The following is an 18,320-nucleotide window of genomic DNA, read 5'->3' as shown; positions in this document are numbered from 1 at the left end:
ACAATGTTTCCTTATTTCTCTCTTTTAAATCCAAATAAATTACCAATAAATGCTGCCGAAAAGTACATATACTATCTGCTTGAATAATCGAGAAGCATCAAAATACAATCAACAGAATCTCTCATCACATGACATAGTCATAGGCTAGGCCAAGGCCTAGTAGGCCTATACTACAGAGTATCCATGCCTGTACACCAAATACGAGCTTGCCATGCAACAATGAATGCACATAAATACAGTGCATAATTTTCCATTGGATTTGTGCATGTGTGCGGCAAATCAGTTGCCCAAATTAGGCATAGACGCTAGGCCAAATCACCGGAGTGCATAACCACCCTGGTGTCGCCACTATTGTGGTCTAGCCAAGCTGCCCCTAGCTCCATCTGAGCTCCAGAGTAGGGCGTATTTGCTTTGATTGGCAGTGCTTACCTTCAAAACCCGTAGGCTGAAGGTTTGGGTGGACTATTGTCCACCAAGCAATCTGATTAATTTGCGTCGTGCACGGCCATTATATACTCTCCTGAACGCGTTCATGGAACCTTTTGGCGGCTGTGTTCAAAGCGTAAGCTCCATTACTATGGATATCGCGCAGTCACTCCGCGTCAGGCGCTTACTTTTGAACAGATTTTGAACATGACGAATTTAATAACTAGAACTGCTAGTGTTTTTAAATCAGGAATTAAACTGATGACCCCCTTTTTGACCATGTAAAACATAAAAATACTCAAAAATATCTTAAAATTCTACATCCTTAAACAATTACATCTTAAATAATCCAAAGTTTGATCAACAAAAGTCGTTTTTAAGGAAATTTACAATTTTAGGAAAACTTGTTTACGTCGCCAGCGACTGATGGCCGGAACTTTCAAAATGACAAATCCAAAATTCTGTAAACAAACAAGAAAAACCTGAATTTTGTCCTGAATATTTACTCATGGACGGTATGTAATACCTTATTTTGTTCCTGACAAAATTATTTACACAATATTATAAGATCTCTGTACAACTTCTAGCAGAATAGTGAAATTTTGAAGCCAAATTCACACGCACGACATGACAAATTTTCTCTGCCGTATTTTCAACACTCGACATCTCGGACGACCGGACTGGTCATCAAATACAAATATTTACAAAAATATATACCTTGTGCAGAGCCATGCAATCATTTTTAAATGTATAATAACTATCAAAAACTACCACGAACACGTGAGCATCGTGACTTTTCTCTAAATATAAATTTGACAAGAGCTTAATTCGGCCATTGACAACACACTGAAAATCTGAGATCGCATTTTGGCTCTCCGTTTCAGTATACACGTACCTTCAGTTTTCCAAATTTTGATCATTTTCATTGAAAAATTCGATAAAACAAGAGGCAATAAAACAAAACAAATTTCAAGGAAAGGTGAAATTGGACTTGCAAAGCATGGAGAAAAAGTAAGAAATGTAAAATTTAACGTAATTGAGTAGGTCCATGCCTAAACCTGCGGTGCGGAAGTTGGGCCCGTGAAGGAAATACATAAAAAAATGCAGTTAGAAAATAAATAACTAATAAAAGGGTGAAAATGGTGTATCAAATGGCTTCATTTGTGCTTTCATTTTGAAAAATTTTCCAAATTCTAAGGGGGCCATTTCCCCCACCCCTGCGTTTCACAAACGAGACAGGCCGGAAGTGTGACATGACCTCGCTGGACATATATAAGGCCATGGGAATGGAAGTTTTAGATATGCATCCATCACTTTTTGAAATCACATGCGGCCATTGTCATTATTCATTTTAAAATATACATTGAACGGGTATCGTCATGTGTGCACAGATTTGTGTCAAAAAGTTCTAACTATATTATGAACATCTGATAGCTTGTGATACTAAGGGACCGTTCACAAACACTTGTAAGGGGGGGCCTGATGCAAAAAAATTTTATCGTGACAATTTTTTGGGCCCCTCCCTTTACAGACCTCGAAAATTTCAGGGCCCCCACTTTTTGACATGAAAATTATCGGTCAACCCTATAGAAAAGCATATAAACTCAATTTTCCCAGAAAAAAATTGTGGCCATTTTTTTCAGGGCCCCCCTTAGGAGGATCAAAATTTTTCAGGGCCCCCCCTTTTTGCATCAGGCCCCCCCCTTACAAGTGTTTATGAACGGTTAGAAGTAAGAAGGTGCAAGTCATTAGCATTTTTTCATACTTTTACTTGTCACATACTTTGTTTGGCATATGGATTGTACGCAGTTAATAATAATAATAATATTTTATTTTTATATAGCGCAATACATCAAGCGATCACAAAGCGCTTTACAGCAATAAAACTAAGGATTAAAAGACATAAAAACAATATTTATAAAGGCAAATATATAAAAATACCAGAATTATACTAAAATGCAGTAAACCTTTGACGAAAGCGTATTGTAAGGATACATCACGTATTTACTGCGTTGCACGCACTTGTCTCTGATTGGCTGCGAAGGCGATATGTTGTTGCTGAGTGGAAATTTATGAATGAACTGTGCGCCGTACGCGTTGTTAGCGCCGAATTTGCAACATCACGGTAGTCGTGCTCGTCAAAGGCAAAGCAAAGGTTTGCTGCATTTGACTATGATACACATGTACACAAATAAATTCAAATAAAAGACCTGAAACAAAATATATTGCAAGACTAGGGAAATGCATGAAGCATTGGAAAACAAAGACCGACAAATGCAATATATTTAGTGAAAAGTCAAAATCGATGCCAATGACCGACTGTATGTGATAAAACACAAAATAAAACAACATTTACATTACATGTGAATGGCCTACCAAACGAACATTGCGACAAACCAATTGAATAAAGCTTTTTCTACAACAAAGTTTCGTGTAGTATATCCAACATTACATAAATTGACAAATCAAACTTAAATTAGTCTAAAATTACCAAACAAACCTTACAAATTTCTCCAAATTGAGCTAAATAAACTACACAAGACAAGGACTAAAAGGATACACAGTTTAAAAATTGTGCAAACTCCGGGCTCCGGCGAAGACACCTAAAGATAGCCCGTAGTCCATAATGATTCGTTTGTTTAAAAGTTGTGTGTTTTCCTCCAATAAAGCCAGGCTAGCGACACTCCGGCACTTTTTGGAAGACATGAAGTACAGCAGACAGTTACATGTACAATGTGATTTTCTCATTTATAATTAGGATTACGTCATTGCCAGAATGCCAGAGCTTGTTTCATTTGTTCATTAGAATGATTGACAGCGGTGGGCGGAGCAAATACTCTAAAAATGTGATTCTCTAATAAATTATAGGTCACTAGGTCAATTCGGACCGTCTCTTCCTCAGATCTCTATGTAGGACTCTATGGTATCTTCTCATTACACGTTCGTAGTAAGACTTGGCCGGCGATGACGCCTGTCTTCAACCGCTGTATAGCACGGTATAGGCAGTTTGCAGAGAGTGTCGCTTCTCTACCTTTATTTTCTCTGATAAAGCAAGCAAATTGGTTTACATGATGCCGATTGCCGACTGTGCAACTGAAAGAATAGGCCTGGGCCCGGCCCGGCCGCTTAATTTCTTTCTGCAACCATAATGGGCCGCAATATATCACTAACCGCATAGTCCGAGGCAAGGTTCATTATTGTCAGGGTTAGGGTCTTAGGGTTAGGGTCTTATGGTTAGGGTTAGGGTTAGGGGTTAGGGTTAGGGTTAGGGTTAGGGTTAGGGTTTAGGGTTAGGGTTAGGGTTTAGGGTTAGGGTAAGGGTTAGGTTTAGGGTTAGGGATTAGGGTTAGGGTTAGGATTATATTCGTATTTATTAGTACTAATATACTAGTAATAGTATATTGTGTGTATGCACTTTATTCCGTAATCAATAAGTATCATAAACAAACACCTTTCTGGCACAACGAATCATAGCACGGTCGTGTAGGCATTAGACTATGCAGTCAGCTACCTGCACAACCGATTCTTTTGTTCTGCAAGGCTCACTCAGTCATTTAATGAGGCAATACAAACGATCGAAATTGGTGTTGAAATGAGCAAAATTTTGAGTTACACCTTTTCAGTGTAAAATTTTTTTTCTCAGCCAAATGAAAAGCAATAATTTTCATTTTTTCAGTAAATGGCTGGAAAAACTATAATGCTTGATACTGATTTTTTTTTAAATCCTGGTGTTAAACTTAGGCCTGAAATTCAGTCATTTAGTGTAAGATATTCGATTTTTATAGGCTTCAGCTCGGCCCGCGAGCTTTTTCTTGATCAACCTTTTAGCTTTTCAAAGTAATATAGTTCGCTAATGAAGGATTTTCCCCAACTTTCTAAAGCACATCACCGTGAGCTATATATCATAGTTTTGTCAGAATTTCCGTTTTGATTTCACCATCTTTCACTGTCGGCTGAAAAATTTCTAAATCAACACGTGAAATCTAAAGGCTAGTACTAGCATTGTGGATCGATATCCCTGGGTTTAATAGGAATACCGGCATGGCTATAGTGTTGCCAGAACTTCAATATAGCAAAGAAATTCCCAGACCTATAGCGCTCCTACTGATCATGTTTAACCAGAACACCCAATTGGGGATTTAATCGCTGGTCGGGCAATTTGCTTTCAATGAAAAATTGACCTGGATAACAACAAAGGAAATATCGACTATTTCTGCTGGTTGCTCTCGAGATAAAAGTACTCACCATTGCCTACTTTTACTTAGTTTGACATTTTCGGATCATGAATGGAAAAAGGGTAAAACAAAAACGCAAATTCTGACAAAACTATAACATATAGACCCACACGATGTGCTTTACAGAGGTGGGAAATATCTTTCTTTAGCAAACTATGTTAGTTTGAGACGCTAAAACATGAATTCCGTAAAAAGCTCGCAGGCGAATTCAAGGCCTATAAAAATCAAAAATATCACACTAAAAGACACAATTTGATGCTTAATTTTAACACCAGGATTTAAAAAAAATGTATATCCAAGCACCAAGTTTTTAACTGACATCACTGAAAAAAAAAAAAATATTGCTTTACATTTGACCGAGAAAATTAATTTCATAGCAAAAAGGTGTATCTCTGAATTGTGCTGATTTTTACATGTATCGATCGACTTTTAGCGCGACTAAGCATTTCTAAAGAATTGGTTGTCCAGGCGGCAGACTGTATGGATACATAGGTTGTGGGTTCGAACCCCAGGTAAACCGTTGTAGAATTTTAATTCTATCTATTTATTTTTATTTTATTAAAGGCCCTTTCAGTGATTTCACAGGAACATTAACAAAAATGGAAATTTGTCAGAGTTGCTTAGAAATAAAGAATAAGTCTACAGAATTTCATTAAACCACTTTTCCCTGAATACATCGACAAATTAGTCAAAAACAGAAGTTTTAGAAAGGTTTTCTACTGCAACTCTGGGAAAATCGAGATTTTCGTACAGTGCGCCACCAATCGACTGGAAAAACTTCCTAGTCCAGTGTTTCTAACACGGGGAAGTAGAGTCTAAATTGATTTAAAACAGACGCTTTTAAGCTACAATTTTGTAGTAGAAAACAAAATAAGCAATTAAAGGTCACCGAGGCAAACTAACGGTCAATTCAAATATGAAAAACAGTTAAAATTGTGTATTTTGTTTAAAATAGTAGCTACTGATGTAATAAGTAGTAGAAACAATACGCAACGCGTGTTGGTACGTGGAGAGTGAGCTTCTTTCGATCTCGAGTCGGACTTTTGTACTGTCAGTATCAAAAGTCCAGAATCATGCAAATGCTTTATTTTGTCTAAAATACACGGCTTTCGACCGAACCACTAGCAGGCTATGTTAGCACATCTATGCCAATTACAAAGGTACCAAAATCTGAATTTTGATGATTTTTACGATCGTCCGGATGAGCAAATCACTGAATGGGCCTTTAAGTAAGAGGAAATAATAATGGTAATAAACTCGTGTTATATCTAGCCTCATAGGCCTATATATAATTACATGTATGTACTATGTGTTATCGCATTGCGGCCCATTATGGTTGCAGAAAGAAATAACGCGGCCCGGCCCAAGGCCTAACTCATGAACTAGAAATAGCTCCGGAGGGATTTTTGATGTGACTTTTTGTAACCTACTACCAAAGCCCTTTCGCCTCATGCAATAAGTTTGTTTTTTGTTTTTTTAATTTTGACCAACTTTGAGAAAAAAAAAATGGTCAAAATATGCTGAATTTGAAAAAAAAAAAAAAAAAAATCATAAAGAAGCCCGGTTTTCGCCCAAATTTCAAATATTTTTGGTGAAGTTGGTCAAAATTCAAAAAAATAAAAAAACGGCTTCTAGTTATTTTTATCTAGTTTTTAAAAATTAATTTTAAAAAATTGGCTCAAGAATTTTTTTGTTACATTTAACGAAAAAGAACTTAAGAAGTGGGCCAAAACACGTTTGGGATTTTTGGCCAAAAATGAGCATTTTGGCCAAATTTGACCTCGCAGATGAACTTATCAAGTCTTTGCCAAATATACGTAGGCCTATATCGTACTTTTATATACTTTAGACCATTAATTTAGCAGTTATGAGGCCCGATAGTTTTCATAATTCCAGGGTTCAGACCAACTTTAAAGTTCTACAACGAACGGTTAAACATACTAGTTTTAAAGTGTGAAATACTATTTTATGGGTGTAAATTTCAAGACTCCCTACACCCTTAGAATAAAAGGTGCAAATTAGAACCTTTTTTTGTCCCTTATACAACACCTTAGGCAATGTTTAAGTGCTATAAAGAACCCATCAAAAACCGTTATTTTGAACAGAAAAAAAGATTCTTTAGCCAAAAAAATATTTTTTTAAACCAAAAAGGACTCCATTTCACTTTTCTTAACTTTGTGATGAGTCTCTGAATTAATAAATTATTAACTTCCTAGGCATATTTAAAGCTTTAAAGCTTTAGCTTTAAAGCTTTAAGGTTCTTTATAGAACTTTTAAGTTTTAATGTTTAAAAACATTGAGGTGTTGTATACGAGACAAAAAAGGTTCTAATTTGCACCTTTTATTCTAAGGGTATAGGGAGTCTTGAAATTTACACCCATAAAATAGTATTTCACACTTTAACATAATCAATGTTTAGTTTAAACAATTTCCTTCCAAAGGTGATTGATAACCTCACAATCAGAAAAAACGCTGGCTATTGTTTTAGGCATCTTTTTGCAATAGGCACAATCTGGAAAATCCTTAAATTTTTAATACAACATTATTTTAAAATTTTTACTAATAAATTCAGAATTTCATTACATGTACTCAGTTGCAAAATAACGTTTGCAATGTATACAGCGTGTACACGACCCGGGTGTGGCTTTAGTGCAGGCAATGTCATGTCTGTTCCTTTGTTCCTGTTCATACAACCCTGAACGTGGCTGCTGTGACCGTTTTTCAAATCTATATAAACCGGTGTATACGATCGCGATGTATTATTCATGCTCGGTCAAATGTAAAACGGTAAACTTTAATAAGTACTGTATTTTTTGATAGTTATATGCAATTTATTATGTCGAACTTGAAGTTATACATTATGTATGCATAGCTTTCTGTGTTACATGTAGGCAAAATCATCATTGGTGTTCTTTGGCAAATGCTGAGACTAGGCCTACTATCTCCGAGCAGTGGCGGCACCAAACTTTTTTCCGAGGGTATTGGCAGAATAAATTTCAACATTCTAAGAAATAAAGGTTCTAAATAGAACCTTTTTTTGTCCTCTCAGGAAAACCCTCCTCTCGAACCTCTCAAAAGGTTCTTTAATTTTGAAGAACCCTTAAAGATTTTCTAAAGAACCGAAAACGGTTCTTTATCACATTTTTGGGGCAATTTTCGACAGTTTTGGAACCATTTTTGGTTCTTTAGAGAACCTCCAAGGGTTCTCATGAGAGGACAACTTTAGAGCTTTTTTAGAACCTTTATTTCTTAGAGTGAGGGGCGTCAAAATCATTAAATTTCAGTCCGCAAAATTGACACGAAAATGATAAAATGTTCGCCCTAAAAAGGGGACGCCCAGCCCCCATCCCCCAAAAAATCCTAACCTATATAGAAGAAAAAAATAATGCAACAATTGCTATGTGCATCTAACATTCTAACATAATGTTATTGAATTAAGTGTTGACAAAATATTTTGCAAAAATGTTTGCCAACAAATTATATTATAATAACATTTTGACATTTGTAATTGTTGTTGAATAGTATATTTTCATAAACGTTTTAAAACGTTTTCATGACCTTCATATAACCAAATATGTAAATGAGATAAAAACGTTTTAACCAAAACCAAAACATGTTCATAACATTTTAAAAATATTTCCGTGTTTGCTAAAAGGGCGCAACTTACATTTTTGCCAAACTGCACCCAAACACGGAAGCATGATTGATGTCACATCTTTTCATTATGAAATCAAACGCACGGAAGAAAATGGCGAAGAGAATGCAATGTTTCATTAATTTGTTATATTTTTTCATAATTGTGTTAACCATAATTGTCTTCATTCAAGTAAAGCAAATATGTGATGTAACACAACAAAAGGGGGACTTTGCAGGTGAAGTCAATTTTGAGTTCATTACTTCTGCTTTGAAAGCATTTTGCAAGCTTTAGGCCTAAATGACACCCCATCTGTTAAAATTAATCAAGGCATTATATTTTTATAAGTGAAAAGCATCGATCCCGAATTCTCATTTTTTTTCATTTTTTTTCCTGTCCATTTTAATCTATATCTTGAAAAGCACTTTGCAGAAAATTCCTCCTTCTGATATCGAGGGCAATCAGAACCACCTTTGTCCACAATTAGGCTACATGTTACTTATTAGGGCAACAAATGGACGGTTGATTATGCCCTCCATAATAAATGCAAGTGACTTTGTGGTATATGCCGATGGTCACGTTATACAGTTATACCATAGACGCAAGTGAACATGCATATATACCCACAGATGTGATATAGGCCTACCCCAAAATTTGTCATTTTATTCAAAGTCAGCTATATAGGCCAACCTAGGCTATAATACGCCGAGCGAAACCACCACACCACGCCCGGGGGCACTTCCATAACAGATATGCATCATGTGCCTCGGGATAGACCCCCTTTTTCAAACCGGCTTGTACCCAATGATCCCCTTTTTTGTGGTATGGGTCTACCTATTACCCAATGACCCCCTTTAAAAAATCATGTACTCAATGACCCTCCTTTTTCTATTTCCTACTACCCAATGACCCCCCCCTTTTTTTTAATTCCCAAATTTAGCTGATATTTGTGTTCTCCTCCAGAAATAATGAGATTTTTCAAATTTCCAAGGTGGCCAAGTTTTTTTTTCTTTCGCAGTTTGGCACTTATTTATGTGTACTTAATGATACTCTTTTGGCAATCCTGTACCCAATGACTCCCATTTTACACTTTGTTACCCCAATGACCATCCTTTTTTCAAAGTTTCATACCGAATGACCCCATTATTATTCAGGTTGTGTACTGAATGACCCCATATTTGTGTAATTGTACATTTGACCTGAATGCCCCTACTTTTAACATGGCCGAGGCACATCCCTGCCATTTCAGATAGGGAATACCTCCCCCGGGCACCACGCAGTGCGAGCCGCCAAAACGTGGTTCAATAGGCCTACACGCCAAAATGATCATATTCCTCACCTAAAACTCAAAGATTTCTTTTTGACATGGTTGGGGAAGGATGGTGGATGGGTTTGGGAAAAATTCTTGAAGTATAGTGATCCCAACACCTTTAAACATTTGCCATCATATTATAGCTAAAATGGTGTAATGGTGCAAAAGTGGCAGTTTTTAGGCTAAAATGGCCAAATATGGGGTTAATTTGGTCAGAAACCCGCATACAGGTGTCAACATTGGGAGATGATTGTATTGGCCATCCCCCTGGCAAGTTATTGGGGATTTACCCCCCCCCCCCCCATCCCCCGGGATCCGTGCACTCTTAGAAAAGAAAGTTCCAAACGGAACCATTTTGTCCACTCAACCCTTTGTGGTTCTTATGAAAACCGTAAAAGGATCTTAAGACACTCATATGAACCTTGATTGGTCCTCTGAAGCTCTTGTAGAACCTTTAATGGTTCTACAAATTAAGGTTCTTGGATTTTTATGAACCGCTTTTGAATTTGAAGGTTCTAATGGGTACCTCCCTATTCAACCATTAAGGTTCTTAACATTTTATTTTAGAACCATTTGGAGAACCAAAAAGGTTCTAAATGACTTTCAGAGAATCAAAAAAAGTTCCTCAGAGTGTCCTATAGGTCATTTTATGGTTCCTCCTCACAGCAGCAGATAGGTGTATCCCATCATGCTCTGCAGTACCACAGTAGAGCTGCACATGCCATATATAGAAAGTGTACACAAAATCCCTCACTTGAACTTTCAAGTACTCGCTTATATCAGGGGAGTTAAGACTTTTGTTTGAAAAAATATGATCTCCAAAGTATTGTGAAACTATCCATAGCTCTCAATATCTAAGCCGCTCTTACTTATGTTTTGTATGTATTTGCTATGGAGCAAGCATATGCATGATGGGATACTCCCTTCAGCTGCTGTGGTTCCTCCTAAGAACCTCCAAGGGCTCTCGTGGGAGGACAAAAAGTTTGGAACTTTCTTTTCTACGAGTGTGGGGGATGATTGCATGGACCATCCCCTTTTTGATTCTCTGAAGTAAATTAAACATAAAACTGATCAACTGGACTCACATTTATTTGAGAGACTACAGTATCGCACCTAATCGTGCATCTTCAGGCCGTCTGATGATCTGGCGGCAAAAGGTCGTTGACCTGTGACAAGGTGGTGTTGCCAGAGGTCGTAGATCTTGAGTGAACTTCTTAGGAATGTTCTTGATCATAGAAGTTCGACTCAAGATCCATGACCTCTGGCAACACCACCTTGTCACAGGTCAACTACCTTTTGTCGCCAGATCATCAGATTTGTCCTGAAGATGCACCTTGATAAGGTGCGATACTGTAGTCTCTCAAATAAATGTGAGTCCAGTTGATCAGTTTTATGTCCAATATAATATTTTATTAAGGGATGGGGTATGAACGTTTGGACAGTATTTATTGTGGGACATTAGAGCACATCAGACATATCGAATTGCATTCTAAATACGAAGAATGTCCTTCTGATATCAAATAATTTTGATTTTTTGTTGAAATTCACAATGTAATACACATTTTATGGCAAATCATTAAAAATTGATATTTTTGATATTTAACAGTAAACTTTATAAAGCTGATGATTTATACTTAAAGTGTATGAAAAGCCGACGATCAATTGAAAAATTTGACCTTTCGTATTGAAGATATACATTTTTTCTTCATGAACCCCTTTTGAATTTGAAGGTTCTAACGGAAACCTTCCTATTCAACCCTTAAGGTTCTTGAAATTTTAGAACCATTTGGAGAACCAAAAAGGGTCTAAATGACTTTCATGGAATCAAAAAGGTTCCTACAGTATGCCATAAGCTCCTTTTATGGTTCCTCCCAGTGGCGTAGCCAGGGGAAAATGGGGCAGCTGCCCCTGTGAGAAGTCTTGCCCCCCCCCTGCTGGCCGCCATGATATTTAAGATTTTAAAGGAGTTTTTTTGCACTTTTGGCCCATTTTTTGCCATTTAAAAAATTACAAAATTTGTGCGAAATTGTTAGATTCAAAATCTGTGAACGTATACAATTGCAGAACGACCTCTCATTATAATGTAAACCAGAGAAAAACGTAGAAAATAACCAAAGCTGAACAATTTTGAGGTATCATTGGGCATTATATAATGGTATTCTATAAAGGCATGTTATTTAACACCTTAAACTTGCTCTTGCAGAACTTCTTTCTAACCTTTCCAGAACCATTTTCATGTCAAAAACATGGTTCTTTCTAAGCTTTCCAGAACCCTTTTCATATCAACATGGTTCTTTCTATCCTTTCCAGAAAACTTTTCATGTCAACATGGTTCTTTCTAACCTTCCCAGAACCCTTTTCATGTCAACATGGTTCTTTCCAACCTTTCCAGATCCCTTTTCATGTCACCATGGTTCTTTCTAACCTTTCCAGAACACTTTTCATGTCAACATGGTTCTTTCTAACCTTCCCAGAACACTTTTCATGTCAACATGGTTCTTTCTAACCTTCCCAGAACACTTTTCATGTCAACATGGTTCTTTCTAACCTTTCCAGAACACTTTTCATGTCAACATGGTTCTTTCTAACCTTTCCAGAACCCTTTTCATGTCAACATGGTTCTTTCCAACCTTTCCAGATCCCTTTTCATGTCACCATGGTTCTTTCTAACCTTTCCAGAACACTTTTCATGTCAACATGGTTCTTTCTAACCTTCCCAGAACACTTTTCATGTCAACATGCTTCTTTCTAACCTTTCCAGAACTCTTTTCATGTCGACATGGTTCTTTCCAACCTTTCCAGAACCATTTTCATGTCGACATGGTTCTTTCCAACCTTTCCAGAACCTTTTTCATGTCAACATGGTTCTTTCTAACCTTTCCAGAACCCTTTTCATGTCAACATTGTTCTTTCTAACCTTTCCAGAACCCTTTTCATGTCGACATGGTTCTTTCCAACCTTTCCAGAACACTTTTCATGACGACATGGTTCTTTCTAACCTTTGAACCCTTTTCATGTCAACATTGTTCTTTCTAACCTTTCCAGAACCCTTTTCATGTCGACATGGTTCTTTCCAACCTTTCCAGAACCATTTTCATGTCGACATGGTTCTTTCTAACCTTTCCAGAACCATTTTCATGTCAACATTGTTCTTTCTAACCTTTCCAGAACCCTTTTCATGTCGACATGGTTCTTTCCAACCTTTCCAGAACCCTTTTCATGTCAACATGGTTCTTTCCAACCTTTCCAGATCCCTTTTCATGTCACCATGGTTCTTTCTAACCTTTCCAGAACACTTTTCATGTCAACATGGTTCTTTCTAACCTTCCCAGAACACTTTTCATGTCAACATGGTTCTTTCTAACCTTCCCAGAACACTTTTCATGTCAACATGGTTCTTTCTAACCTTTCCAGAACACTTTTCATGTCAACATGGTTCTTTCTAACCTTTCCAGAACCCTTTTCATGTCAACATGGTTCTTTCCAACCTTTCCAGATCCCTTTTCATGTCACCATGGTTCTTTCTAACCTTTCCAGAACACTTTTCATGTCAACATGGTTCTTTCTAACCTTCCCAGAACACTTTTCATGTCAACATGCTTCTTTCTAACCTTTCCAGAACTCTTTTCATGTCGACATGGTTCTTTCCAACCTTTCCAGAACCATTTTCATGTCGACATGGTTCTTTCCAACCTTTCCAGAACCTTTTTCATGTCAACATGGTTCTTTCTAACCTTTCCAGAACCCTTTTCATGTCAACATTGTTCTTTCTAACCTTTCCAGAACCCTTTTCATGTCGACATGGTTCTTTCCAACCTTTCCAGAACACTTTTCATGACGACATGGTTCTTTCTAACCTTTGAACCCTTTTCATGTCAACATTGTTCTTTCTAACCTTTCCAGAACCCTTTTCATGTCGACATGGTTCTTTCCAACCTTTCCAGAACCATTTTCATGTCGACATGGTTCTTTCTAACCTTTCCAGAACCATTTTCATGTCAACATTGTTCTTTCTAACCTTTCCAGAACCCTTTTCATGTCGACATGGTTCTTTCCAACCTTTCCAGAACCCTTTTCATGTCGACATGGTTCTTTCCAACCTTTCCAGAACACTTTTCATGTCGACATGGTTCTTTCCAACCTTTCCAGAACCCTTTTCATGTCAACGTGGTTCTTTCTAACCTTTCCAGAACCATTTTCATGTCAACATTGTTCTTTCTAACCTTTCCAGAACCCTTTTCATGTCGACATGGTTCTTTCCAACCTTTCCAGAACCTTTTTCATGTCAACATGGTTCTTTCTAACCTTTCCAGAACCCTTTTCATGTCAACATTGTTCTTTCTAACCTTTCCAGAACCCTTTTCATGTCGACATGGTTCTTTCCAACCTTTCCAGAACCCTTTTCATGTCGACATGGTTCTTTCCAACCTTTCCAGAACCTTTTTCATGTCAACATGGTTCTTTCTAACCTTTCCAGAACCCTTTTCATATCAACATGGTTCTTTCTATCCTTTCCAGAAAACTTTTCATGTCAACATGGTTCTTTCTAACCTTTCCAGAAAACTTTTCATGTCAACATGTTTCTGTCTAACCTTTCCAGAACCCTTTTCATGTCAACATGCTTCTTTCTAACCTTTCCAGAACCATTTTCATGTCAACATGGTTCTTTCTAACCTTTTCAGAACTCTTTTCATGTCAACATGGTTCTTTCTAACCTTTCCAGAACCCTTTTCATGTCAACATGGTTCTTTTTAACCTTTTCAGAACCCTTTTCATGTCAACATGGTTCTTTCTAACCTTTCCATATCCCTTTTCATGTCAACATGGTTCTTTCTAACCTTTCCAGAACCCTTTTCATGTCGACATGGTTCTTTCTAACCTTTCCAGAACCCTTTTCATGTCGACATGGTTCTTTCCAACCTTTCCAGAACCTTTTTCATGTCAACATTGTTCTTTCTAACCTTTCCAGAACCCTTTTCATGTCGACATTGTTCTTTCTAACCTTTCCAGAACCCTTTTCATGTCGACACGGTTCTTTCCAACCTTTCCAGAACCCTTTTCATGTCAACATGGTTCTTTCTATCCTTTCCAGATCCCTTTTCATGTCGACATGGTTCTTTCCAACCTTTCCAGAACCATTTTCATGTCAACATGGTTCTTTCTAACCTTTCCAGAACCCTTTTCATGTCAACATGGTTCTTTCTAACCTTTCCAGAACCCTTTTCATGTCAACATGGTTCTTTCCAACCTTTCCAGAACCCTTTTCATGTCAACATGGTTCTTTCCAACCTTTCCAGAACCCTTTTCATGTCGACATGGTTCTTTCTAACCTTTCCAGAACCCTTTTCATGTCAACATGGTTCTTTCCAACCTTTCCAGAACCCTTTTCATGTCAACATGGTTCTTTCCAACCTTTCCAGAACCCTTTTCATGTCGACACGGTTCTTTCCAACCTTTCCAGAACCCTTTTCATGTCAACATGGTTCTTTCTATCCTTTCCAGATCCCTTTTCATGTCGACATGGTTCTTTCCAACCTTTCCAGAACCATTTTCATGTCAACATGGTTCTTTCTAACCTTTCCAGAACCCTTTTCATGTCAACATGGTTCTTTCTAACCTTTCCAGAACCCTTTTCATGTCAACATGGTTCTTTCCAACCTTTCCAGAACCCTTTTCATGTCAACATGGTTCTTTCCAACCTTTCCAGAACCATTTTCATGTCGACATGGTTCTTTCTAACCTTTCCAGATCCCTTTTCATGTCGACATGGTTCTTTCTAACCTTTCCAGAACCCTTTTCATGTCGACATGGTTCTTTCTATTCCTTTCCAGAATCATTTTCTGTTCTTTATAGTTCTTTATAGAAGCACTATATAGGTTTCACCTATACAAGACAGCTCAAGAACCATTCTAGGTTCTACCTTAGAACTATTTTTTTCTAAGAGTGTATACAAAACCAGAACATTTAACTATAGACCCAGACTAGACTCGGATAGCGACGTTTTCACGTATTTTTTGTGGGACCTGAGAGCACATCAGACATATCGAATTGCATTTTGAAAACGTGAAATATCCTTCTGATATCGAATAATTTTTTTTATTCGCGATATGATACAAATTTTATGGCAATGATTAAAAATTGATATTTTTGGAATTAAACAGTTCTCGAAGTAAATTGTATAAATCTAATGATGTGTGCTTAAAGTGTGTAGCTGGGATGAAAAGCCGTCCATCATATGAACATTTTGACCTTTTGTATTGCAGATATAGATTTTTTCCCAAAACACCAAAAACATTTAGGTCGGTTTTTAATCCCAGCTACATAGGCTACACTTTAAGTACATATCATTAGATTTATAAAGTTTACTTCGAGGACTGTTAAATATCAAAAATATCAAATTTTTTTAAATTTGATATTTTTGATATTAAAATAATTTGCCATAAAATTGTATACATCACGAATTTCAAAAATATCTAAATTATTTGATACCAGAATGTCTCTAGTCTGATGTGCTCTCAGGTCCCACATTTTACTTTGTAAAAGTAATACGTTTGTATGTATTCGCTTTGTAAAACTTCATGTAACGGTTCTCTAAAACAACTTTCTATACTTCAATGACGTGTTTAAGGGTATGCCATGTATTGTTGGTCGAAGCAGCAGAAAAAAAGTAGTTCACAGCATCTTGCGAATGATAGTGAGCTTTAGCAAAAATTGCATTGCTAAATTCATAGCGAGCGTGTAGAAGAATTCAAATATCACAGATATACTTTTGTAGGTCCTGTGGTTCTTGAGTTATGTTGTAAAGAGGCCTGAAACAACAACAATTTTGTAAAACGTACGTACCGGTAACTCATTAACAATAATAAATTAAGCAAGTTTTCAAAGTAAATGATTTGTAGAATGAAATTTTGCAAAACCCCGAAGTGTTACTTTTCAATAATATATTGATTCAGATAATGAAAATCGATTTTTTTTTGGCTTAAATATTCGCGTTTAACTTTTTCATGAAGTCAAAAAAAGATAGTCAGTCAAGTTCATTTTCATTAGAAATATAATTGATACTGTTAAACGAAATATGGTCATTCGTTTTGCACCAATGGGAAAAACCAAAATGGTAGTGTGTAGATAATTATATAATGATCAGATTGACAAATCTAACCTTGTAATTTCATAAACCATTAATTACATAAATTAAGAGAAGCCACAATTATCTTTTGTAAGATACACAAAAGTCGTTATTTATATCTATTTCTAAAACAAAGATACGTTTTGTCCAAATCTAAAAAAAGAAAGAAAAGTGCAGCAATTTCATACTGTATGATTTTGCATGTACGCACGCGAATGATGACACCCGACATTAAAACCGGTCTGAGCGCCCATACTGCTTCAACCTCAATTCACATTAAGTTCACAAATATCAAGAGCGAAATGCATGTTAAAAGTTACGATTAAACCTGCATTTGCAAGCTATTCCTTACCTGTATTAGCAGAAGGACTAAACAGCCAAATGTGTACAACCCCATCATTGAGTTCTTCATGTTTAAAATTGCACAGAAAAACCTAGAAAGCTAGGTTAGTTTTTTCAGTTTGGGCGTTAGCCCCCCAAAGGGGAACAAATTTCATTCGTCAACACTCTCAATTTGAGTGATTTTTCCACTTTCCACATGAAAAATAAGTGAAATTACGCCATATGTATCCCCGTAACCATTCCAACGACTGCCTTTGGTCGAAAAAGTAGCTTTATAATCCAGTTTTTATGTCCAGTTTCCAGGCTGAAAATAGGTATAGATCTGGAGGTACGGGATACCTCTTCGGCGCATAAATGGCGACGAATTCAACTTGACCTTAAAGATAGACATGGAACACAGGTAAAATTACTTAAAAATATTGTTTTATGCATGGTTTAATATGCACAATTAAATGCATAACCAGCACAGGGCAAAACTTTCAACAAGTTGCCAACAAAAGGCCAACTATCTATTGTTGTGCGAAACGCAACAGTGAACATCATATGAACCAAGGAGATATTGGGCGCATTTTACAATAGAATGTGTATTGACGTGTGCGTAAAAAGAACCTGTTGGCAATATGAGTCCACGCCTTGTATTACTGTCAGTATACTTAAAATAGTACCTTTGGTTAATGAAGAATACTGATTGAGGTCACGTGATTAAACTTTTTAATAGGTTTGCTTAGCACAGTTGCCATATTTGTGTTGTGGGATACGAGTTCAATTTCATGTGCATACACCCTTTTATTAAAACAGTACATGGTCAAATAAGGTTACTTTTTCAATTTGTGTAATTTCGTATTTATGCAAGTTTTATTACACCATCAGAGAAAATGCAATGTAATGATGAATATCATAATTATTGTACTAACATTTTGTATAGATCGCATAATTGATTTTATATAATGTTAGCTTTCGAAGTGACAGGTGTGTTCGGACAGCAAAACTCTTTCTGTTAGAGATTTGACGTCAATTTAAGGGGGTACTACACCCCCGGCCAATTTTTTGCCCATTTTTGCATTTTTCTCAAAAATTATAGAGCATTGGTGACAAGTAAGATATGTAAATTACAAGGGCAAGGACTATAACTACTACACTGAAAATTCAGCAACTCGAGGCAAGTAGTTATTGATTTATTGATCAAATATTGGTTTTCCCTCATTTTTGACTGTAACTCCACAACTGTTGTCAGTGCTGAAGTAA

General features: G+C 36.7%; 1 protein-coding gene across 1 annotated transcript in view; it reads right to left on the bottom strand.

The window, feature by feature from the left end:
• The window catches only part of LOC140166285 (uncharacterized), a 45,439-nt gene extending 28,017 nt beyond the window's left edge, over positions 1-17,422 (bottom strand). Inside the window, exon 1 of the mRNA XM_072189697.1 lies at positions 17,086-17,422. Coding sequence (XP_072045798.1) covers positions 17,086-17,145 — 60 coding nt within the window. The 5' untranslated portion in view covers positions 17,146-17,422. The remainder of the gene's footprint in view (positions 1-17,085) is intronic.
• Positions 17,423-18,320: the final 898 nt, after the last annotated feature.

Source organism: Amphiura filiformis, chromosome 12 (genome assembly GCF_039555335.1).
Source record: "Amphiura filiformis chromosome 12, Afil_fr2py, whole genome shotgun sequence".
Lineage (NCBI taxonomy): Eukaryota > Metazoa > Echinodermata > Ophiuroidea > Amphilepidida > Amphiuridae > Amphiura > Amphiura filiformis.
The sequence above is the reverse complement of the archived record's forward strand: the minus strand, read 5'-3'. Positions and strand labels throughout refer to the sequence as shown.